This window comes from Ambystoma mexicanum, chromosome 3q (assembly GCF_040938575.1).
Source record: "Ambystoma mexicanum isolate Mex_15411 chromosome 3q, UKY_AmexF1_1, whole genome shotgun sequence".
NCBI classification, from domain to species: domain Eukaryota; kingdom Metazoa; phylum Chordata; class Amphibia; order Caudata; family Ambystomatidae; genus Ambystoma; species Ambystoma mexicanum.
Window position 1 is genome coordinate 470,906,886 of NC_090926.1, and position 25,495 is coordinate 470,932,380.

Sequence of the window (25,495 nt, forward strand, 5' to 3'; positions counted from 1 at the left end):
AAGTTAAATACAACACTGGCACATGCCAATTTAGGTTAAAAATTCAGCAACACACAGAAGCCAGCTCCGCCCAAGGGAAAATAAGACAAGGCAAACGACGGCCCTTGTCCCAGCATTAGTCTCTGCCGTGCTTCTCTGACTAGGAGATTGGGAGAAGTAAAGGTTTCTTTGTACAAGGTACTACGTTCTGGAGTTTTGACACAAGCGTCGGGCCTTCTGTTGGCTGAGATTGCAGATATAAAATCCAACAGGGAAGCACGGAAATAAAAGAAAGCAAGAGAATAATAAATGCAAATGAGACCAAGAGGTGAAATTCACATGGTGGAAACTCATTGTGTGGCTCTCCAGAGGTCTTGGGCTGCAACGCCGATGATCTCTACCCAGCACAGTCAATGTTCAAAGATTAAGGGACTTGCAGTCCAAAATATCTGGAGAGGTACAACATGAGCAATCATGGATGGCTTCTTGTGCACAGTGTTAGGAGTGCACTCTAAGGGGAAAATGTGTATAGACCTCTAAGTATATCGCTGATAGTAGGGCTGTGCATAATGCTGGTATGATTTGATTTGATTATCTGCAATGCGCAAATCCTAAAGGGAACCAACCAGAGACTGGATCTAGGCACAGATGTCAACAGTGTGATGAACAGAGGAAGAACAGAGTAACATATAATGAGGTGAAAATGATAGGAAGAAGCTTAAAACACATCTCTTCCAAAGTAATGACAGGGATTCCAGTTTCCAAAGATCGGTGGCAGGGAGCAGCAAGATTCAAGCATGAGGACCGCAGAGGGAGGAGAAATGTCCGTCTCTGTGATGTACACAGTGAGAAGAAAGGACTGTGAAAAGATTTTGCCCAGTGGATTGGAGAAGACGAGTGGGCCAAAAGAAGGAACTCTTGGAAGCGCGATGTTGTTGGTATGTTGTATACACGACTGTCCACTGTATGTGTGTTGCCATAATCATAACTTGGAAATTTATAGATCACTTTATACTGGAATCTTCCAGTTCCTACTCGCTCTAAGAATTATTGTCACCATTATTGACCACTCAATTTATCACTGGGGGGCAGAAGGGCTGAGTAGGCCCAAATTGGTCATTAAACGATGTTGTACAGCATCATTCTGTTCCCAAGTCAAGTGCTTTGGCTTTCAGCTATCCTTCCAGCTATTCTTCCAGCCATCCGTAAGGTGTACGGCCCACAAAAGGACATGTTGCATTGATGCACATGTATGTGTGGGAGGATACAGCTAGAATATTCAGTCTTGGAGTTCTTAGGGGCCCGCAAGGCTCTACATTTGTTGGGGTATATAGTGGAATTGCCAACCCATAAAGATTCATTGTTCAGGTGCAACTGTACCCCCACCCGGGCCTCCCTTCCACCTGCCTCACCCTTCCGATTCCTCATATTTTTAGCCTCCTGTAAGGGGGTGAAACAGAATGCAGTGGCTGGTGATTTTACCAGCTACATTAAAAAAAACTTCAAAAAGACCTCGAAGGACACAATGAAGGAGAAGAGTGGACTGGGCAACCCAATGGAAGCTGTGCATGTATGACTGAACATTCAGTTGACATCATCAGATCTCAACAGGGTAAAGCCAGAGCCTACCCTTTCACCAGGCAGAGCCAGACGCTTGACTAGGTGGGTGGCGGAACTGCCTAAGCACACCCAGAGTGTACCACATCTTGTCTCAAACAACTTTTTAATAGGTTTGGCACCATTTCCTTCCACCATATCATCCTAGGCCCCCAGTTGTTGTCCAAAATGCCCAGCCTACTAGACACAGGGCTAGTGAGTGAGAGTGAATGAGTGGGGGAGTACATAAAAGGGACAGGGAAAGGAAAAAGGGAAAGGTAGCTAATGAATGAGGAAAACCTAATGGTAGCCCACAGCAAATATTCTGGGTTTAGCGTTTTATAATACACCACATTTATATGGCATCGCGAGGGTAGAGCACATCGCATGACGCGCAAGCCTCCGAAAGACTGTTAGAACTAGCCATATGACTGACGCACCCAATAGGTGGCTGACACTTCTCCACCCCTTGCTCGCTGCGCCACAGGGAACCAGGCTGCACCTCACTGAGGAGGTCCAACAAGGACGAAACATGTCTGGGGTTGCTTGGTTTTCTGTGCAGAGGGGACCTGGCCTAGCAGTTCGGGCTGGGCTGCTACCTTCGGTGGCGGCAGCTGCTGACTGATTTGCACATGGCTGGTCCCCTTTTGCAATGGCGCAGACGGGCTAAAAAACGGTGGTGTGGAAGGTTGGCCCAGAGCAATTGCCAGTGGTTTAGATTCATTCGAAACCTTCCACCCATCACTTTTGTGGTCAGTTTGTTTCTCCTTGTGAGAGAGGGTATGCCCAGACGTGGGTCCCTTGTTCGCTGCGCCACAGGGAACCAGGCTGCACCTCACTGAGGAGGTCCAACAAGGCTGAAACATGTCTGGGGTTGCTTGGTTTTCTGTGCAGAGGGGACCTGGCCTAGCAGTTCGGGCTGGGCTGCTACCTTCGGTGGCGGCAGCTGCTGACTGTTTTGCACATGGCTGGTCCCCTTTTGCAATGGCGCAGACGGGCTAAAAAACGGTGGTGTGGAAGGTTGGCACAGAGCAATTGCCAGTGGTTTAGATTCATTCGAAACCTTCCACCCATCACTTTTGTGGTCACTTCTCCACCCCCAACTGCCTTTAAGAGGAACTATTGCAAATCCACGGGATTTCAAATGGCCAGGCAGCATTTGGACAGGTCAGAAATTCGGAATTCAGCCACAGAGACAACTTGCCTTGGGGAACAGGAGTAAAGATACCCATTAAAAGTCCTGGGATTTGTTACACTCTGCCACCTTTGTTCCTCCAAAAATTGATTAAACTTCATAAGGAAGTTACTTGATGGATAAATAAACACGTATGGCCAAAATGCTGGGGATTCTGGGGAAAATTTGCTAAAGTAGAGCAGGCCCGCTATCTCTCTCAATACAGAATTCAAGCAAAGCATTGGGCCGGAAGCAGCCGTGAGTCGCTGTCATTTGTGTTTCTCTAGTTGACGGCCACAGAGGGAGAGACGGGCCTCTAATTGCATTCCACACAAGCTTGCTTAGGTAAAAGCAAAGAGAAAGAGAGCAAAGATCAACAGGTTGTGTTTGCACCAATGGAAGGCAAAGAGGAAGTGGACGTGGCATCCACACCCATGCATCAGAGTGTTGCGTCATACCAGCCCTGGTACACAGGGAAGAGTCGTTGAAAGATGCTGGACAGGAAAGGGGGTACGAGGCTATTTTATCGAGTGGTCTGGGAGGGGAAAAACAAGGTCACATGGCCAGTGAGTGGGGCAGACGTGTGATGGACTGGAAGGAGAAGGTCCAGTGGGGACCCTGTTGATCGTGTGTATTGCCCCCTCCCTTATCTCTGTAGGAGGCCTGGTCTTCAAATCGACCGGTCAATGGCCTATCCCCCCTACCCTCTAAAGTACAGCACCTGATGCAGGATCAGCGGATTACCGATTGGGTCGTATTTTTGGATGAAACATCATATCCCCTCAATAAATATAAATGCATAATATGGCGCTTCATTTCGGCAGTTCCTATCGATGGTGAGACCTCGTCTACTTCTGGAGGACACATCAGCCGAGCGACAAAGACAAAACAGAGCTAGATCCAAGGAGGGAAACAAAGAATGCGCCCACATAAAGCAAGAGGGAGTCATTGCTGAAGCCCGTCCGTCTCTATCCTAGCTCCCTCTGCTGGAATCACCAGCAGTTTCACAGGGAAAGACGCGAAAGCACCAGAGGCATATTTAGGCAGGGAAGACCGCTTAGGGGCAACACGCTTAGCCTGGGAACAAGGAATGCTGTACAACACAGGTTTCATCCGTGGCTGAGTGTTCAAAAGCTGGAAGAGTCTAGCAGGAAGAACTGCATTAGTCACTAATGGGAATGATAATATACTAGTGGCAACACTAGACACTAGAATGAATATACTAGTGGCAACAACATGTGAGATTTACACAGGGCGCATGGATCACAGGAGCTTTCAAGTTTCACCAAGCAGCAGACAAAAGGAACAGCGGCACGGGAGCCGCTGTGCGGGTGGACACCCATGGACGTTAGCTGGACTTATGTTTTTTTTTATATTCTTTAGGCTCTTTTAAGAGGTGACATGTGGGCTTAGCAGTGGCTCACTACATTTTAACGAGTAGTGTGAATAATGATCACTAGGGCCATTTTTCTCAAGCGTTCCATGTCTGGTGATTTCAGGCCGAGCGCTCCTGTCGGCTAGTAGTGAGTTCAGTCGTAGATCCAAGATGGCCGAAAGATGGCTCCTCACACCTAGCAGCTGTTCCAAGGATCCTTTATCAAGCTTTTACTCTCTGCCATGGAATGGACTGAGGGGGGAAGCGGTGTGTTCAGGGTGCCGTGCTTACAAGTGGAGAGAGGGGGCACTGCACCGAATAGCATATTTATTTTTCAGCTGAGTATGGATCAGCTGGGTAAGCATTTGGCTAAAGCTAAGTCTTCTAAATTTCATTAAAAAAAGAAAGAAAGAAATAGAGCATTACTGCTCTCAAGTTATTTAATCAGCACAGTTTACATATAAAGGAAGAAAGAAATAAAGTAATCAAACAGCAAGATATAATCCAATTTGTAAAAATCAAATTATGTTAGTATTGTAACACTTTTTACAAATACTCTTAAAATATTTGATTTTGGCTTGTGGGGTGGGGGGCAGGGGTTACGATGATATTCAGCAGAAGGCAAGCACGAACTGGGGGCCCCCAGTGAGGAAGGCTGTACTTGCATGCCGGAAGTGAAGGGAAGGGGGGCAGGTGGGCTTGAACTCAGGATGTGGGAGGGGAGACGACTGATGCACCGGCATATAGGGGCGAGGTGGAAGGGGAGAATGCACGTGACCAGCGAGAGGGTGGGGGAGGAAGAATGGCATTATGGGCATATATGACGGAGGGGGTGGGCAACTGATCATCTTAAACAGCGAGAGAGGAGGGGGGCATATGGAACAGGGAGAGAACAGCTATATGTGCACACATGGGGGAGAAGTGATGTGAGCTGTGCGGTAGACTACCCTGGGGCGTAGACTACCCTGGGGTCCGAGTTCTGTTAAGAGTCCCAGTCAGGGCAGGACACCGCCTCTGTTCATTTGGGCACAGTGCGCGGCAGACTGAATCATGCACCTTGTTTTTCTGGGGCCTGCTAAATCTCGACTCCGCTGTGAGGGGAAGAGCTGTACTTGCATTTCGAGAAGATGGCGGCAGCACAGTACCTGCATATACGACGATTCCTATCGCCTCCTCCGTGTTCCTCATGGTGCAGCCCCGAAGCAAGAGGCTGTCGTTGCTGAAGCCCGTCCTCCTCTGGTCTAGCTCGTCTCGGCTGGAAGAAATAAAGACACAGACATGTTCAAGCAGCTGCTGGGCTGGTCCGAGCCGCTGTCCACTCCCTTCTGGGTGCCGCAGAAAGCGAGCCTGGTCAACTCAACCTCGCTCACTAACGGGCCACAGGTTCTGCAAGGGCACCAAGCAAGAGAACGGGGCCGTTCATTATGTGGTGAAACGGATGGGAGTTCATGAAGGTGGGGAGCTGGAAAAGTAGAGGGGTGGTGAGATTAGCGTGGCATTCAATGACGAAGTATTAGCCTCCCTCAAACCAATCAGGATGCTGATAATGCACCAGCTGATCTCTGCTATGGACTGAATGCCGAACAGTCTGCTTATCTGCAGTGCTCCATGTTAATCTCCTCCTGGCCAAGGCTTACAGACCTTGCGGTGCGCCATTTTAGTTTGGAATAACACCCTTCCCCAAATGATTTCCCTCTGTTTCATGTTAGGCAGTAACTTGGGACGGGCATGCTCCAGCAATAGTGTAAGATTTGGGGCTAGACTAGGGTAGGTGCTGCCAGGCGAGGGCGCAGGGGCATCAGCTGAAGCAGGTTATGCTCCGGGCTCAGCATGGACAGGGCTACGTGAAGCCCCGGATGTGAAGCCTGCGGCTGGTATGGCAGTAATGCTGCTATGCAGAGCCAGGGTGAAGCAGTTCAGCATGTAATCAGGTGGATGAGGAGCAGAGTAATGGCAATTACTGATTTTACACCCAAGCGGTTGGCAGAGTGCCGGTTAGTGCGTGGGTGGTGGGCGCCTTTTTGGTTTCTCACAAATCTTGCACACTTGTTCTGATAAAAAAAATAAAGTCGCTCAAGTCTGCATGGGAAAAGCAGGTCACGCATGCTGTGCGCCAAGGGTAGGCAGGAACCTGGGTGCATTTTCTGCCCTTGCGTACCTCTACCACAATCTAGGTATGAGGCAGCAATCTGCCTTTCACGAGGGTCTAGCTTGCAAGATCTACCTTGCAATATAGCATTGATCCTAAGAGCAGGAACTCGTATCTTGGGCCCTCTGGGATGAGAGCTTCTGCCAAGTTATAGTCCCTGGTCTTGCACAGGGGTGTTGATAGGTCTGGAAAAGATCCAGGGCTATGCTTATACGGGGACTGTCGGGACTAGGGGCAAGTTAGCCTTTTGGTTGTAGCCCCTGAGCTTCTATCTGGGGCTACAGTGAAAGGACCGAGGCTATAGGCCCCTCAGCCCCCTCTCCCCCGTACCCTCTGCAATGCCTCTGCTGGTCAGTTCCAGGGTCAGTGACAGGATCGTGGCATTTTACAGCCACTGATCCCTTGCAATGAGAGGCGTCTAATGATGCGACAACATCCTTTCCCCTCCATAGACCAGGTCTAGAAACAAAGTGCATTCTGCATAATGGACCGGGGAGAGAGGGGCAGTAAGGATTAGCTCCATGGGAAAAAGCAGCAGGACGGATTAGCTCCATGGGAAAAAGCAAGGCACGTCCTCTATCCGCCCTCTGACGTGATTACAGATTATGCCATTCACCAAATCAGTGATTAATAACTTCCAATAATGACAAGTTTCATATTAGATAACACAATCTGTGTTTTCTCTTTCTGCTTAAATTATTACGCAGATCAATGTTGCTCATTCTTTTGACCTCTGAATAATAAAGAGCTATCAGGCTCTCCTGGGGGTTCAATCTGTCAGCAGTAGGCACTACACCCATCTCTGCACCCGATGATGAACCAACAGAGTTATCCTACCAGCTTTGGTGGCAAATTTCCAAAGCCTGGGCGAGGCTATTTCGAAGTATGTAAGACAGCAGGGACCAATCAGAGGCACGCCATTGCACAACCCTGTAGACAAAAGGTCTTCTTTACACAATGTTGTCTGCAGGGAGAGGTTATCTCGAACCAGGTCTGGGACCACACCTGGGAGGAGGCTGCTGCAAACCGACGAGGAAGTGCGGTGGGCCAAAGTCCCCAGGTACCTACATGAAAAAATGGTAGCCTTCCGAGATAAGCCACGCAGGCGGACCAGTGTGACGTAACAGCACCTACACCACTGATGCAAGGCTTTTGATAAGAGCCAAACAAACCTCAATCGCGGCCATTTTATCTCTGTGCAGAAAGATCTTGGAAGGGAGTGAGGCGGGCGTTTATGCAATCTGCCCGTGACCATGCAAGGTGGAGCCTGCACGCTTGCAAGCAGGATGGATGGGGACTTTCAGGAGAGGGTGGGTTGTCGCTCCGAGTCTATAGTACAGAGATTCTTTGCGGTTGCAGTCCAAATGCAAGTGCTCTTGGGTCTGATCACTAGCTCAAGGAGTTGTGGGGAGATGAATGAGTCTTTGGGGGAAATCCAAGCCCTGCCGTTAACTCTGGGTGACTTTATACCTTTCAGGCCAACTAGTCGTCATATGAAATCAGGTGGTGTCCAGTCCCCATCCTGGTCCTGCTGCTGACTCCATGTGCACATTCCAGGGCAAGAGATCGTGGTGGACTCAGCGTTACGCCCTGGAGCAACTCTTGAGCTTGTGTGCGCGACGTCCCGGCAAGGTGCTGTGGGGGAATTGGAGGGTCACAAGGCTATACACTGGCTCATCTACCGATAGACTCGCAATCCTCACAGCCAGGGGAATCTCCGTAGGTGGGTTTCTGCTCAGAGGCCTAAGCACAGCAGTGGGAGGTGCAGTAGCGAAGGCATACAGGGTCTCAAGCCAGGCATCCCAACCTCCCCTTCAGTGACCACTCATGCATGGGATTGTCCTGGACATCTCTCCCCTGAACATAGATGTTTCTCTCTACCCTGGGAGAACCAAGAAGTCCTTTGGGTGCCAGAACAACATGGACCCTTAGACAGTCGGCCGAGGCGTGTGCGGTATTAGGACAGTGGTACTCAAACATGTTTATGCTGGGTCCCCTTGAGTCAAAATATTATCACTGGTCTGCCCAGATGACGTCACGTTACAGTCTACTGTCTATGGGTGCAGGTTTTTATGGCACCCAAGGGTACTTCTTGGAGTTACTTTGCAGGTCTTAGAACATGTTTGGCGCCATTTACGCCATTGCAGGTATAACGCCACAGAAAGATGCGACATGGTTTTGGCCAAAGACTGAGTAGAGTTGAAATTTTTAGAGGCAAGTATAGCGGCATTTTCATCAAGCCATATTCGCTGTCTCCGCGATGTTTCCTTATTTCTGTGCATACAGAGGCCAGAATAAACCTCGCTCTCCATTCGGATGACAATCCTATCGTGCCCTGCGTATCATGGCATTCTGCTTCTCTCCGATGAGTAGTGGTCGCTTTTGAAATACCCGCTCTGCCCTAAAGATACCTCTTTCCGGCATTCAAGAGATGCCATGGTGGGTACTCTGCTCGCTATGTTGCAACGATTTTCTTCAAAAGCCTGGCTTGTCACTTTGTCAAATGGTACTATTGCTTGATTTATTAATCACAGACTTTCATGGACTTTGATGTTTTATAAACGTTGCTGTCTCTCGCCCGCTCTCTGCACTAATAGAACGTATTCGCATGGCCTGTTGGAGAGGCTGAAGGGTGTTTTTTGCACGGATGAGAGGGGACACAGTTACTACACATTTCAGGACCTCGGAAGGATGAAACAGGTCTACTGGAATTGCAATCTGCAGGCCAGCGATCTCAAACTGCTCAATGTCACGTGTTAGTATCTAATCTACTTCCATTCCTTAGTTTGAATTCTGGGTCTCGGGAGGATAGCTCAGGGGCAACGTGCTCGCCTTGGAAGCAAGACTAGGCAGAGCAACACAGGTTCGATCCCCGGGTCCGCGTTCAGGACTCCTGTGTGTTATAAGTAACCAATCATCACTATCACTTGTAAAATTCCATTAATAATTGGACAGGAAAGAATATCAAGAACAAGGATTAAAGATAAAAGCGCGACTGATTGAGCAACTCGCACCAGGCAACTTGAGAACGCTGCTGGGTGGCAGGTTGCTCTTTGCAGTAAATGCTTTAACCCACAGAGCTACCTTGCCTGCTTAAGAATGCTGTAAGCACACAAGCATCGGTAAAGCACACTCAGCGAGAAGATGTGTGTGGTCAGGTTACTGAGAGTACTGAACAGTAATCTTCATTACTCCGAGTCCAGGGTTTCCTCATCACAGTCCCTACTTAACGGGACGCATCCACCTCAAGAGAGACTCTACCTGCTACTTTTTCCAACTTTATGACAGAGGAGAGTCAGGAACTACCAATCCCTCTTCTAGCTGCTCGGTTTATTTGGCCCCACTCCCTCTCTTGGCCCATAATCATTCAACACTCCATGAGCAGCTCTATTGTGCCCCATGCCCTTGCCCGGATGCGGGGCGCCAGGAGCGGTGGGAAGGAGGACTGATGAGGACGCTCTGGACCCAGAATAGCGAAGATTGCCATCAAGTAATCGGGGCGTTGCCTCCTCATCTAGATTCATTGTCACAGATCTTACTTTACTAGTAGCCTGTCTCTCCAGCACCAAGATACCTCTGGTGATCGTGCGCTTAAGAAGTAACAGTAACATATCATAACATAACTTGTGCAAGGTTTCACTAAGCAGTACCCTACTAAGAATGAGCCAGAGGCAAATAATTGCACACCTCTGTGGTTTATTACAGAGTTTCCCATATCAGATAGAACTCAACGTGAAACCGGAAGCAGTACAGCCGCACTGAAGTCCACTAATGCAGGGTCACTCTGCATTAGCTTATAGTGTGATCCATGTATTTGGAGTAGCCCAAGTGCCAGTGTTACATAGATGTCCTGAAGTTGCAGGTTCCTCTGGGTGGTATCGAACTACCACTGCCACATCCAAATGCGCCTCCTCTATGCCAGAGAGGAACCTGCAGAGGTGCACAACCTATCAAAGAAAATGCCCGTGCCAGCAGGGGGCAGGCATCGTCTTCTAGCATCTGGTCTTAGAGCAAGGTAGCATTTCTTAGTAGGGTTTGAGCACTACATGCAGCCTATGTGCTGTTTCGTATGCTGACATCACAAGCTGAAAATGTACCCTCCACCATTGCCTCAACCTCGTTTTCAGTTGAATCAAAGGCACCCATGTTCGACCTAACAAGTTGCAAGCCAGTGAGTCCACTTTGGCCGCTGGTGTAAAGTCTGCCGCAAACGCAGTCAGTGGATATCGTTTCACTAGAAAGCAAGGAAGAACCAGTGTGTACACATCTTTTTGCGCCTTCAGAAGGAGCTTCGTAACAGATTTGTTTATAGGGAGACCAGTTGTCTCATACTGATACAATAGTTAGTTATCATCTGGAGGAACTTGATTAGTTAAATGAAGGACATCTGTAATATGTTGGAGTGCTTCTATTAACTGGCCTCTCTGGAGATGGCACCCCCTTATCTTAGCCAACTGGATGCACTGGATCACCAGGACATTTACCTCCTCTCTAAATGCAACACCTACTGCTGGAGCTATCATCAGTTGTGAGCACTCCACATCTACTAGGGTGGAAGCACATCCAGGTGTGTGAGAAGGCATAGTCCCTGTAAATAACATGGTAGTAGTGGCCTGTTCATCAATATCCTAATTGTTACGCTTACAGAGTGCTACTATTGGCAATATTAATGGGTGCCATTGAGAGTGTTCTTAATCTCACGAGAGCTGCCATCTTGGGGACGGACAGGTGCTCTGCAACTGCGGTGCTCTCCATGCAACCGGCTCGTCCTTGATGCCAAACCCCGTCAGCGTGCCGTAACTGTCAGTGAGTGATCCGCAGCCCGAGCTCCACAATTCAATACTCGCTTTCCCAGTGCAGCACTTATACGAGAGATTAACACACTCAGGAGGAGGCCCCTGTGAATGCTTACCTTGATGGAGAAAGGGTGGACTACTACGCATTATGAGGCCATGAGTGTTTGGTATGTGTATAAGTACCCTTGAGTGACCAGCATTATCCAAGTGGGACAATGGCTATAACAAAGTGAACTACTCTGCGTTATTCACTTGTACCTGTAAACAGGATCATATTAGTTATTGGAACAGTTTGCAATATGCTTATACTTATCAGGCGACATCGGAAAGCGGAGCTTGGCGAACACAGGAGCTGGCTCTTGGAGGCATGGGTGGTTATGCCCAGCGAGGAGGTGAAGCCCACCAGTATACTGGAGTTCATAGAGAGACTGAAAGTCTCTCTTCTATCAAAGTTGGAAAGGGTAGAAGGTAGCGTCAGCCTGGAGGTGGAGGTCTCACTTGAGTAAGGTCAGTGATAAAGAACCCTAAGTAGGAGCAAATTGTTCTAATTGACAGCCTTTACAAAGCAAAGAAGGTACAAGATGAGTGACAGGAGTGTCAGTGTTTATCAAAACAATTATCTGGTTCGTCAATACATGAAGCCGTGAATCTAGTTTTACCTTTTAGTGTGACCATGAAGACTGGTGTCTTCTCAAGCATTGCTTTTCTCTTTCAAGCTACGAGGCACAGCTGCATGTGCGCAGAGCAACCAGAAGGCTCCCTTTCAAGGGACTAGCATGGCTCTACTACTAGGCTTCCATTTTACAAACTATTTTATTATGGGAGTTGCCGGATTACAAAAGGTTTGTAAAAGAAAACCCCCAGCACTGGAAACAAGGTGTCCCTGGTCACCAGGAGGCCTCTGGGCACTCTCTAGGGGCACTGACAGGTGCAGGGGGTCATTACAGAGATCCCTGAAAGGTGCACCCTTTAGTCACCATCTTGAAGTGGGGTGTGGGAATTTGGGACAATAGTTCAGAAGTTGGCAGCATAGTGGGTCATAGTTCACAGGCTTGCACTGGGGGGGGGGGGTGGGAGACACCTGCAGGGGAACTGAAAACAGCAGCGACTTACATGTAACCTTTGAACTTGTTGAGGTTGTTGGTTGGATTCTCACAGATGATGATATCGTTAAAGGACTCGGGGTCAAATGGCCTTCCCTGGAAGAGAGCAGATGGCATGGCGAATTAGAGAGGCATTAATCAATGCAAGGCACGTGTAGGGCAGACTTCCATTCCAAGAACCACCCAATTCACAACTGAATACGATATATAATGTATATCATATTTAATCATATCAGAATGTATAACAAACATTCGTCCAATATAGGATAACAAAGGGTAAAAAAACACTACGTCCAAATATGTCAGATTCTCATCACCTCAAAACAACACGCCCTTCAATTATAGGTAGGACTGCATATTATGATAAAATACATAATGCATCACAACAGTAAATAAATAAAGTAAAAAATACATCAAATCAACATCTGAGACTGGTAAAATCCCTAAAATAAAGCCATAACCACATATTATAATTGAAGTATGTGATGTATTTAGTCATATCGCCAATCACATATCATGTAATACTCTATCTCAAAGCTTATGTAGCAGATCATATTTCACTTTTCATTTTATGATATCAAGCACCTTGTTCCTCTATTTCGTTTTCTTTTTTTGTCCTCTCCTTTGATAGCTCCTGGCCAGACCGCTCCTATTGCCTGACTTCAACCATTCACTTCTCTTGTACTGCTTCTATGCTCCAACCTCCTGTCCTTTCACGACTTCTCGTACACCCTCTCTTCCGGGATCTTCTCGCGTCACCTCTGCGCTTCAGAGCCCTTCAAGGTTCTCTTCCATCTACTCTGCTCATTTGAGATGTTCCTCTCCCCCCCCCCTCCGTGCACCCTATTTCATGTATGGGATATCATGACAGACCATAAATATAACACATGGTTGAGAAGAGGAACACAGGCACTCTAGTGAAAAGGGCGCGGCAGCCTCCATTTCGAAGAAGCGCCTTTCGTATGACGCAACGCATCTCATAACATAATTGGAAAGGGCAGTTCAAAGGGCACAGAGCCCGACAATCCCCACTCTTGGTTATAGGGCCTATGGTATCCCTCTCGGCAATCTCCAACTGTCTCCAGCTTCAGGACAACCAGCAAACGAAACAAGGGCTGCTCCAGCACCACGCAGCAGATTTTAATATTTGGAAAGGGCGGTTCAAAGGGCACAGAGCCAAGAGTTGGCGATCGTGGTTATGGGACCTGTGCTATCCCTCTGAGCAATCTCAAACGGTCTCCAGCTTCAGGACAGCCAGCAAACGAAACAGGCGCTGCTTGAGCGCCACGCAGCCGCGTTTAATAGTTGGAAAGAGCAGTTCAAAAGGACACAAAGCCTTACAGTAGTCAGGCTTCAGTTGGGTATGTTGTGGGGGGTGGGTCCTACATTTATTTAAATCTACATGCCAACTATTGGCCACATTTCTGTGGCACCTACTGCCCAAACCTCTGGGAAGATTTGTATCAAAAGGGGGCAGCAGTCTGGTCCGGGGAGGGAGATTTCATAAATTTGGTGTAAACCTACCTGCAATTTGTTTTAAATCTAGAAAAGACTGGCCAGAAAGAAGGTGAAATTTGGGTTTGGTTTGCAGACTAAATTCCTGCTGCCTGAGATTGCTGACTTTTTCAGGGAAACAGATTGGCTAGTTAGGGAATGAAATGTACTGTGATTGGTTCGGGACATGCAAAAGTCACCATTGTAATTTGTGGACATTTTCTGTGAATTTCGATGCAAAATCTGGCCTTTTTGCTGTTTTTCGGGCATCTAGCACTTTTCTGAAATTCCCAACCCCTACATCTTGCCTGGGGCTGCGGATGTGAATATGCTTCAAAATGGTCTGTTTTACTGCAATATCTGCACTACCTCTCCTACCCTCTCAAAGTCACAGCAAGCACAGATATCATCCTCTCTTGCCATGACTAAGTTAACTCCCTATACCCATTGGCTCCCTGTTGGGTGACGGTCCCCTTTCAAAACTATGTGCATCACCCACCGTGCTCGGCACAAGAAAGGCCCAGAATAACTAAACACAAGCTCACCCCTTACAAATCCATCAGAAACCTGAGATCAGGCACCACAATCTTCCCTGTCGCCGGCCCCCATGAAATCAACTAGATTTGGGGGAACCTCCTTTTGCATCCTAGCACCCACAACATGGAACATGATTCCCCTTAGCATCTGCCACTTAGAGGATCACCTTGCCTTCCGGAAGACACTCAAGACTTGGCTTTTCTCCTCTTCACCCTGATAAACCCATTTTGTCGCTCCAGCTTTCTCAACCCAGTGGCGCCCCCAGAAATGTTTCATAGGGGTGGCATGATGAGGCCACAGGAAATCTTGGGGTGGCACACAGGGTGCCACACAGGGGTGGATCCAGTCTCAACGTTTTGGCGGGGCTGGATGGCAGTTTTGAAAACTGTTAGTAAGATGGGACATTAAACCTTTTGCGCTAGTGATTTCCCCCAAACCCACCTGTCCTACCGCCCTCTCCCCAAGCCCAGGAGTCTGAGTAAATATCACGCCTTCCTTTGGCCCATTAGATCCATCTTTCACCCCAATTCACCAGAGGCGTAGCCATTATTCTGTAACAACTGGGGCCTGGAGCTAATGTAGTAGGGCCCACACTACGAAGAGCCCACGGAAGGAAGGGCACATGTTCTGCCCCCAGCCAAATGCACAGAAGTGACAGAGTAGTGAGGGTGGGCGAACCAATCAAAGGGGGTTTGTCCCCTTGAGAAAAGGTTTTAAATAATGGGTTAAAAAAGTGCATTTTACAGTACACTTTCTGTGATAAATGAGGTAAAAAGCCACACAGTTAATTATCGGTTTTGTAGGGTAAGACATACAAAGTATGTTAGATGCCAAGCCACCAACAATGCATAGGAGCATTTTCAATTTGTCCGCTATATGTCAGTACTCTGCAAGTGTAAAAAAGCATTTTCATATTGATTGTGGTCACGCATGTCCATTCTGGTGCACTTATATATGCCACTATTCCCACATAGGAAAATACTCATGTTTGCTTTGTCCATAATGCCAGCAACCATACTATGACAAATTATGTTTATGCTGGCTCTCCCAATACATGCCAGTATCTCCATGTAAGAACATACTCCTGTTGGCTTTGCCTTAATGGCAGTGAAAAAAGGCCATGCCACAGTAAGAAAATATATCCTTGCTGGCTACACAAATCCCCCACTCCCCATATAAGAACACTCATGTTGTATTTGCTCCCTAAGGGCAGTAAACATCTCATGCCACAGTGAAAAAACAGCTTTGCAGGCAGCACGAATGCCCCCACCCCAATGTAAGAACACTTATGTTGCTGTTGGCCTTAACACCAGTAAGAAACTGCAATGCCACAGAAAAAAAGACATGCTCTTGCTGGCTAGCCAGTAAGGTAGCTCAGCGGGCTGAGCGCATGCTCTTGTAATCCGAGTGTGATTTTCAAGTTCAAATCACGGCAAGGCCAACTCAGCCTTTCATACATACTTCAAAGTGACCTCCCTGATCTCTGCCCTCCTCTACGGACCTTGTACTATTATGTTGCCTGTGCACCTTGTTACCCCTCTCTTACTATGTACTGTACTGTTTTCCCTGCTCACCAAGTTGTGCAACTGCCGTGATACTTACGGGTTTGGGCGATGTCAATAAATGCAATAAATAAAGCTCATTAGATGAGTGCAAACTTCGGCTGGGTGATATATTTGATGTAAATATGTTCTCTGTACATCGCTTTGGTGAAAGTACTATATAAATAGCATATCATCACACAAATCCCCCCATATAAGTACAATTATGTTGCACGCATCATGTTATATTCCCCATGTAAGAATATGTATGTTGCCTTTGACCTTAAACACCAGTAAAATAAAGACCCAATTCAAAATAAGGAAACATGCCCTCCCCATGAAAGAACACTCATCATGTTGCCTTTTACCTCAATGCGAGTACAACATTCTATGCTACAGTAAGACCCAGCCAGGTCAGCCCCACTGTAGTATTCTCCCCACTCTCACCCCCACTCCAACCCCACCATCACATAAAAATACTCACATTGACTTTCCTTTGCCCAAAAACAGCAGCAAAACATGCCATTCTCTTGTCAAAAAATGTTAATGCTCCAATGCCCCTCCTCAGATACACAGAGATATGGAGACATTCAGACACATGCACCCACACAGCTGATCTGTCATTCACACCAGCACCCAGAACATTTAGACTGTGCGCTCATTAACACGCACAGTCACACCATCCACACTGCATTCATTCACAGGTGTGCATTTGCAGACAAGGCCTAGCATACAAACATACAACTACTTACACACTCCCTTGCATGCATGCACACCTCCATTCACACATGCATGCATGCATACACATACATACATACATACAATCCCCACATGCACACAAATATACTTTTTCTTTTGTTAATGGTAATTATTGAAAGCATGGGCCATGTAAATGCTGAGCCAGCAGTTAAGCCTTTGGCTGCAACATGTGGGTGGAGGGAGACCTTCTGATGAGCTGGCAAGCGTTTATCCTCAGACTCTACCCTTCAACTCAATGCCTGTTTTCTAACTTCGGAGAGCAGGGTATTTGTTTAAATAAATACTCTGCTCTCCGAGGGGAGAAATGTGACAGGTTCTTGCCGGCTGGGCTCGGGCTAGGCATAACAGCACTGATGACTGATGTGTCAAAGGGGCGGGGGGCTTTCGCACTCCCAAGCCCAGGGGCATGGGAGGGCCTAAATAATCCATGCCATAGTGATATTAACTGGCCATTAATAGTAGCAGGTGCAAACGGTGTGAGTGCCTGGGCATCTAATAGCAGTGCCTTGCAATGCCTAATACTTCTACACAAGCCAAAACTGTTGACTTTGCCAATACTTGTTTTTAACAGGACTTCAGCACTGGATACACATAGTGTTTATAAATTAATTGGGTGCTAGAGCTGGTTAAAGCATTTCTATTATATAAGTAGCACGTTTACAGCACAAATTAAGTCATTAACACTCAGAATACAGCACTAGAAGGGCCTGCCAGTGTTTCTTTCAAAGCAAAGTTTGATGGCAAAGCATGAACAAAGAGAGATCAAAGAATTCCCATGAGGAGGTGCTTTGGCGGGGCTTGGGGAGAGGGGGAGGGTACTTGGTTGGAGGGACCATAGGGATTAGAATAGCCATGGGCAGGCAATGGGTGGGTAAATAACCAAACAACACATTAAAGCTTTGTTTCCCTCCTCATGTGCCATTTCCCTCCATCTGTACTCCCAATGCCATAGTTTCAGCTTTTAGGTGGCTCTGCCACATAACAGCCCAAACTAAAAAGGGGCATTTAAAACAGGAGCCTTGTAAGGCATACTCCAACTCATTGTAGGGTTAGGGTGTGCCTTAGAGTGGTCTAATCTGCCTCTTTTTAGCCATGTAAATATCAGGTTTGGCAAAGAGGTCAACGGACAACACAGAATAGTGGGCCAGTCAGAGAGAAAAAGGCAAGTCTAGGAAATATAGCAGTAGTGGTACTGCATGGCATGCTCGGATGTGAGGAAATGTAATACGTTAGAAACGTGGCACGGATGTGGGGTAGTGCAACATAGGAGCAAAAGAAAACATGCTACTTAGACAACAGAGTGCATCATTTATTTATTTATTTATTACATTTATATAGCGCGCAGGCAGCCCAGGGGCATTGTGGAGCTGTTACTTGTAAGGGAACTTAGTTACAGGTACAGGTTGTGTCTTGGGTTACAGTAAGGCAGGATCCTGTGTTAAGCGATAGGGAGTATAATACACCATAATACGTCATACACCATAGTACATCATACATGTTAGTCATGAGAGTTTAAACATGTGGGGTTGGTTAGGTGAACAAGGTCGTTTTCATGGCTTTGCGGAAAGCAGTTAATGAGGGTTCAGCTCGCAGAGAGATGGGAAGGGTGTTCCAGTGTAAAGCAGCAAGGTTGGGGAAGCTGGCGCCACCTGCTCTAGCTCTTTTTACCCTGGGTACGGAGAGCATATTGGCATAGGGTGTCCTGGTGGGTCTTGTGGAGGCAGCCGGGTGGATTCTCTGGGATAGGTACGCTGGGGCTGAGAGGTGGACGCATTTGTGGGTGATGGTTAACGCTTTGAATAAAATCCTTTCCTTTATGGGGAGCCAATGGGATGCTTTTCTGGCAGGAGTGATGTGCTCTCTCTTGGCAATGCCGTGTGCAGCACGCAGGGCGCTGTTCTGGATTACTTGCAGCTTCTCAAGGTTTTTGTTAGCGGTCCCTAGGAAGAGGACATTACAGTAGTCTAGCCGGGAACCAGTTATGGCTCTGGCTATGTTGGTGCATGTGGCTTTTGGCAGAAAAGGCCTGATTGCGTTGAGGAGTTTTGCATGGTAAACCGCAGAGGAGGCGATTGCGTTTACCTGTCTGGTCATAGATCAGTTGGAGTCTAGATAGTCGCCTAGCGTTTTTACCGTGTCCAGTACTTGAATTCTGATTGAGTCAATGGTAAAGTAGCTAAACTGGACGTCACGTTTCTTGAGGGTGTCAGGGGATCCTACGAGTAGGAGCTCAGTTTTGTCGGAGTTAAGGAAAAGGCCATTGATGGCCATCCACATTTGGATTGTTTTATATATGTTGTTGAGAGTTGCGCAGTCAGTGTCATAGTCACCTGTTAAAGTGAGAAGGATCCGAGTGTCGTCAGCGTAGTTGTGTAAGAGATGCTCATGGCGTCAAGGATAAGGAAGAGGGGGCGGGTAAAGATGTTATATAGGGTGGGGGAAAGGCAGGAGCCTTGGGGCACACCACATAGCATGATGGTGGGTGACACAGTGGTTAGGCCAGAGAAGACCTGCATGGTCCTACCTTGGAGGAAGGAGGTGATCCATGTGGTGGCTTCTTGGGAGAAGTTGGCCGTGGAGGTGAGGTGATGGCAAAGGATGTCGTGATCTACAAGATCGAAAGCTGCAGAGAGATCGAGGAGGAGGAGCAGGACAGGTTTGCCTTGGTCCCTTGTGTCATCCATTTGGTTTTTGAGGTTGAGTAGGGCGGTCTCTCTGTGCCTAGGCCGAAAGCCGGATTGTCTCAGTCCTAGGAGGTTGTGCTCTTCGAGGAAGTGCTGGACCTGCAGGCAGGCTGCCTTGTCTAGAATCTTGAGGAGGAATGGGACTGTGGTGATGGGGCGGTAGTTATTAGGCGAGGTGGGGTCAAGTGTAGGTTTTTTTATGAGAGGTCGGACCCAAGCTTCCTTGAGGCATGAGGGGAGTTTCCCTGTGGTGAAGGAGGCATTGACGAAGGCTGTTAGGAAAGGAGCAAGGGTGTCTGCGCAGTACCTGATGATGGAGGCGGGGCAGGGGTCTCCTTTGCAATTGGAGGGTTTGATGTTTTTCATGATGTTGATCATGTCTTTCTCCTGAATGGTTTTGAATGAGAAGGTAGGGGGGGCCTCTGTGAGTGAGGAGAGGGAGGTGTTTGGGGGGGCGGGTGGCATGGGTGTTTAGTTTTGTCAGAATGGGCTGGGGATACAGACCTATCAGGGAAAAGGGTCTTTCCACAACAACATAGGATATTGTTCTCTGAGAACACGAAGAACAGAGTCAGAATGGGATCTATTATTTATTGAGTGTCACGATTTCTAACCTAATAGGGATACTGGACACCCTTAGAGGCTTCTATTCCAGTACACATTTGCTAACTTATAGCCTACCTGTCCTCGAACATGCTTAGTTCTAGTCAAAGGTAGGGGCTGGGTTAAACACCTACAGGTTCAAGAGGCATTACATTAGAACTCACAAAGGTTAATTCCCTATGATAAATGTGGGAACCCCTGGAGAGACACATTTTACTGACCATCCTAGCAATGACAACACTGATCTTTCCCAGGATTCCCAGATTCCTGAGTGGTCTTGCAGCGCCACTCCCCTGCTGCCACACACATACCATCCTCAGCTGGCTCTTAAGTGTTTGCCAGGAACCACTGGATCCCTCAGTCAGCGCCACAGCCCAGGTCTCCTTTTCAGAGCCTGGAACACAGCCTGGAAGCACGAGCCAAAGTAGAAATGCACACACTCAGGCTGTGTTTCCGGGTCCACTGAGCATGCGCAAATCGATCAATGGGGTGCAAGGCCACCATGTGTCTCTGATCTGACAACAGTCCATCCACAGCCGCGGCAAAAAAGAAATCTTTTTTTTTCGCACTGAACTGGGCATGTTATTTTTCATGCACAGTTCAGTGCGAAAAAACAAAATGTTTTTATTTTTGCTTTCTCTCTGGGGTGACCGATGGGGGGGGGGCAGCATTTTTATAAGGGTGGCCATGGCCCCCCCTGGCCACCCCTTGGTGGCGCCCCTGTGTCAACCCCCTGCTAGATAGGTTGGGACATAAATAAGTCATTCAAAGCATATACTAAAGAAAGGACCCCAGCAGACCGCAGGATATGATCCGCGCCAACTTTAACGAAACAAGAAACCAACCAGGATTCATGGGTACGTATCGCGCACTCTATGTCAAAGGAAAATAGCTGCAGGCAAAGCCATCTACCCGCACACATCTGCAATCAGACGCTACGTAATGACACATCACACAACACCTCTGCCATTAGAATGCAGCTAAGTCCCATGACAAAAATGTGATCTAGCTGGACACAATCAGGCCCCTGGACTAGCATACCTTCCTGACAACCTCACAGCACCCATCCACAAGCCAGCTCGACATGGGTTTCTAGCAGGGACCTGGCCACCCCAACTAACCTATGTACTGGTGAAATGTGCTCACGTATTACAAACTCCTCTGACAAATCTCCCCTACCACAGACTTTGGTCCCCAGAGGGCATTCGCCTACAGCGCTTTGAGGCGATACCAATGGGAATAGGTGCTATACAAACACCATATTTATTTACATTACTTGGTTATGGGCCGTGCGGGATCCCTCTCTGCAATCGCCAATGGTCTCCAGCTTGAGGTAAGCCAGCAAATGAAACAAGATAACATGCAAAATAACAAATATCATAAGATAGCGTGGTATAAACAGATAACTTATTACCCATTATACCACATATCACACCATCAATCTAATATTGTTATGAGAAAACAGTCTAGAACGCATCACACTAACATTAAGTGCCATACATACACAAAGATCTATCTCGCACCCAAAAACTTAATGGTAAATCACTCACTGTACGTTGGTGTGACCTTTTCCTGGTTATCTAGAAGACCCGAAAATAGGTATAGAAAGGTGACAGAAGAGCAACAATGATGACTCGCTACATACTTCACAGCGCAATCACCAATATTTCATATTCCTAATCAGAAAATATGTCTCCAAAAAGAACAAAAATAAGACCCTCCTTTCGTGCAGTTCTACAAACGTGCAGATTTCAGTGTGTGCACAATTCGCAATTGTTGTACTGGGCAGGGAGTGCAGCAGCGCCAGGCTCTGTGGCCTACAGGAAACGTCATTGAAGAGCTATGAACGTTAACATTCAATAGATCAGAAGCCGTGTCGGAAACAAACAAAAAAAAGTCTCCACACGTCCCTAAAAAGATCATGCACATTTCATTCAAGAGAGTAACACAGCTTCATTAATATAATCGTACTTTATCTGCACACTGTCAAACTTTATTTCATTAAAGTAAGCTGCACACATACTCCCTGTATCGCATACCACGCACACTACTTCTAGCTCTAGAAAGTAGCTACCCACCACGAAATATTCGGTCTTGCTGCACACATAATGAGTGCACACAGGCCCTTTTTACTGCTCTATCTCCACTGATCTGGACTACGGTCCCCGAGGGAGTTCAACCTACAGCGTGTTGAGACCATACCAGTGGGGAAAGGCACTTATACTTTAATTTAATATTTATTGTGCTATAGTTTAAAATATAAACTTTACACAAATTTAACACAACTAACATGATAAAAAGTCTAACATACTTCAAATACAATTTTTAAATATACATGAATTGCAATACAAAATACTATGTTAAAAAGAACAAATAATTCACATTATACTCAGATATATATAAAATTTTATAGCATCTGTATGAGAATTATTTCATAAAACCTATTCCTCTACAGAGTTATACCCAATCTTGTTTCAATTTGCAACCAAACAGTATACATAGCTATTAAGAGACGTAGACTGTTGGAGTTGAGGCAATAGTGCCAAAACAGAGCTTCCCCAATATATGTAGTTTCATGCACATAACTGCCGAGAAGGAGGGTAAAAGTGCCAACCATCTCCGAGCACTCAGTCAGCAAATGTTTTGCAGTCTCCAAATGCTTATGCACTTTACATAATCGGCAGATACGTTCCTCGGCAGCCATGCAGTCTTTTCTCCCCGTATTACTAAGGGTAGGTAGTTGTTCTAGGCGAAGCAGTAATATAAACCGTCTAAGCTTGATAGATGGACAGATATTCAGGTATCTCTGGGGTTTCCTAAATTCAAATAGTCTATATTGCACATACTGGTAGCTGCTCAAACTCTTAAGATGTTCAAAATTCTCCAGCCAATCCCAAAGGTCGATACGTTTACTCAATGCTCTATTTACTTTATCTGAGTATTTACCATCTCTGGATTGCCAGCCTATTTCGGAGAACAGATTGTTCATCTGATCAACAATTGAAGAGGTTGTTCCTTCCTTTATTATTTCCTGGTGTACCGCTAGTAATATGTCGTTACTTGTATCTCGAACCATTCTGAGATATAACGCGGCTCGCTTCTTTAACACCAATGCCTTTAGGGAGGTTAACCCAATTCTAATCTAAGGATGGCCATCGGAATTGAGGGAGGTAGACCAAGCACACGACGCCAGAATTTACCCTCTAATATCTGAAGCCATCTAAGATCAGACTCTAATAGTGCTTCCAGGCCATATATTATCGCCGGAGCGAACACCTGTATATAGAGTTGCCTTATACCCCATAGAGTAAAGCCACTATGGCTGATCGTAAATCTATGAAATAAGGCAGTCAACTGTGCAGCTTTAATACAGCGTGTTTTTTGCATGCCAAATAATCCCCAGTATTTTCAAAGTCAATGCCTAAATAACGGTATTGAGGGACATATGAAATATTCACTGTCCCTACTGAGAGTTGCACGCGGGAGACCTTTTTTCTTGTGTATCTCATAATCTTTGTTTTTCCTAGATTAATGCTTAAGCCATTCTCTTCAGCATATTCCCATAGTGCAACCGCAGATCTTCGCATCCCACTGATGGTGTGATCAAATATCACCAAGTCGTCAGCGTATGCTAGTACTGGGCAGCTAGCTTTCCCAATTTTCGGCGGGCAGTTTCTCACCTTATTTAGTGCTTCAGGGATGTCGTAGGTATATAGGTTGTAAATTAAAGGAGCCGTTACGCATCCTTGCTTGACACCCCTGTTTTGCATAACATTTTGAGTTGTATGGCCTTCTTGATCTAATTTCAGTTTAACTGAGTTATTTGAATGCAAGAGTTTTAAATAGTATATTAGGCCATCGGGACATCCCATTGTATACAGTTTGTTCCATAACCGACTACGGGGTATGGAGTCAAACGCCGCTGTGAAGTCTACATATAATGCGTAAAGCGGGACCGATCCAGTTCGTAAGGCTCTGGTTCACAGTATGTCCATAATCAAGATGTTGTGGGCAGTGGAGTAACCTTGTCTAAACCCACTTTGGAATCTGGACAGTACTCCTCTGCCCTCTGCCCAGGATTGTAGCTCCTTAAGCAGAAGTGAGGCAAATATCTTTCCAGTGGCATCAAGCATGGAAAGCAACCTATAGTTGCTTGGGTCGAGTCTATCGCCCTTTTTAAAAACTGGTATTAATATTGCCGTCTGCCATGAGCAGGGAATTTTACCTGTCTTTAATATTTTCTGGAACAAGATGTTTAGCAGACTTGCCCAGAACTCTGGGTATGCTTTCATGACAACATTAGCCAAACCGTTGGGTCCCGATGCTCTTGATGATTTTGACTCTTTGATTTTATTCAAGATGAGCTCATACGTTACAGGGAATGGGGCCTCACAAGGCGGCCTACCCAATATTGTTGTTTCCTCATCCACCATGTTTCTGTTTTCTAGATATGTGACCCACACTCTCGCTTCAATAGGATTGACCAATGTCCCCCTCTGTGTACCCTGAGCCTTGCTTAAGAGAGACCAGATATTACGGGTCTTCTTTTCGCATACAGTCTTCACTAATTTTTGCCAAGTAAGAACCTTGTCCGCCCTTTTTTTCTCCTTAATGGCCGATCTATATCTATTTTTAATCGCTCTAATAGTCCGATGATAGGCTTCCCCTGGGGCCATTGATTTCTTGACTCTGCGAAGCTCGGCTCTAAGATTGCGCTTCATGTCTCTGATTGTTTTGTCAAATGGTAGTTTATTCCCCACACTATTTATCATACACCCCATAGGGGCCACAGCATGTTTGCCTGAAAAAGCACTAATCCAGTCTTCTATGGAATTGATGGACATATCATTGAATTTATGCGGCTCTTTAAGCACTACTATTCCCAAAGTTTCTGCCGCTAGTGCTATATTCTTATCTGACCAGGAAATCCTGGTTCCTGCCTTATTGACTTTTACAGTACCCGTATTGCTAATTGAGGGCTGCTTTCGAGGAATACTCATTGTACATTTTAATACGGCATGATCGCTCCATACGTTAGGCATAACTATCAGATCGTCAATCAGCTCTTGAAGCCCTGGACATATATATATATAGTCCAATGTGCTGCTAGCAGCACCATTGGACCAAGTATATTGTCCAGGGTGATCACTAGCTGTTCTGCCATTAAGCATTATCATGTCCCATAGTTCAAACAGGGATTCCCAGGTACTGCCCTCAGTATCTATTTTGTTATGTAACATAATGCTCTTCTCTTTCAATTTAGGATTTTGCATTTTGCACACCCGTCCACTCATATGACAATTGAAATCGCCCACAACCATTACTCCCAGATTAGTAGCTATGGGTGACCAGTTTGCCAACACATCCTGTATAGAGTCTTGTAAGTGTTCGCTTAGTATAGCTCCAGGCGGATTGTAGAGCTTTACCAACAAAAAAGAAAACATAGAGTCTATGCCCTCAAGCATCACTTCAACTGCGAGTAAGTTGTTTCCGCAGTTAGAACCAATCTGCCTGGAGCCCAAGGTATTGGCCACTCCTATCACCAGCCCACCAAAAGGCCGGCCTTTGTCACCTCTTTTAGCAGCGGCATGAAACAACGTGTACCCATCTAATACCAAAGGGTCCAATGACCAAGTCTCTTGCAGGCAGAAACAGCTAGATTTATCAAACAGTTTCGCAGAGCCCTCTGGTGTAAGTAAATGCGT

At 46.6% G+C, this 25,495-nt stretch overlaps 1 protein-coding gene across 2 annotated transcripts in view; it reads right to left on the reverse strand.

The window, feature by feature from the left end:
* Window positions 1-25,495, reverse strand: part of ATP10B (ATPase phospholipid transporting 10B (putative)) — a 620,207-nt gene that overhangs the window by 63,055 nt on the left and 531,657 nt on the right. For both annotated transcript variants that reach the window (XM_069654269.1, XM_069654270.1), the window contains 2 exons: window positions 12,183-12,268; window positions 5,270-5,379 (listed from right to left, as the gene is read on the reverse strand). In XM_069654269.1, coding sequence (XP_069510370.1) covers window positions 5,270-5,379; window positions 12,183-12,268 — 196 coding nt within the window. The remainder of the gene's footprint in view (window positions 1-5,269; window positions 5,380-12,182; window positions 12,269-25,495) is intronic.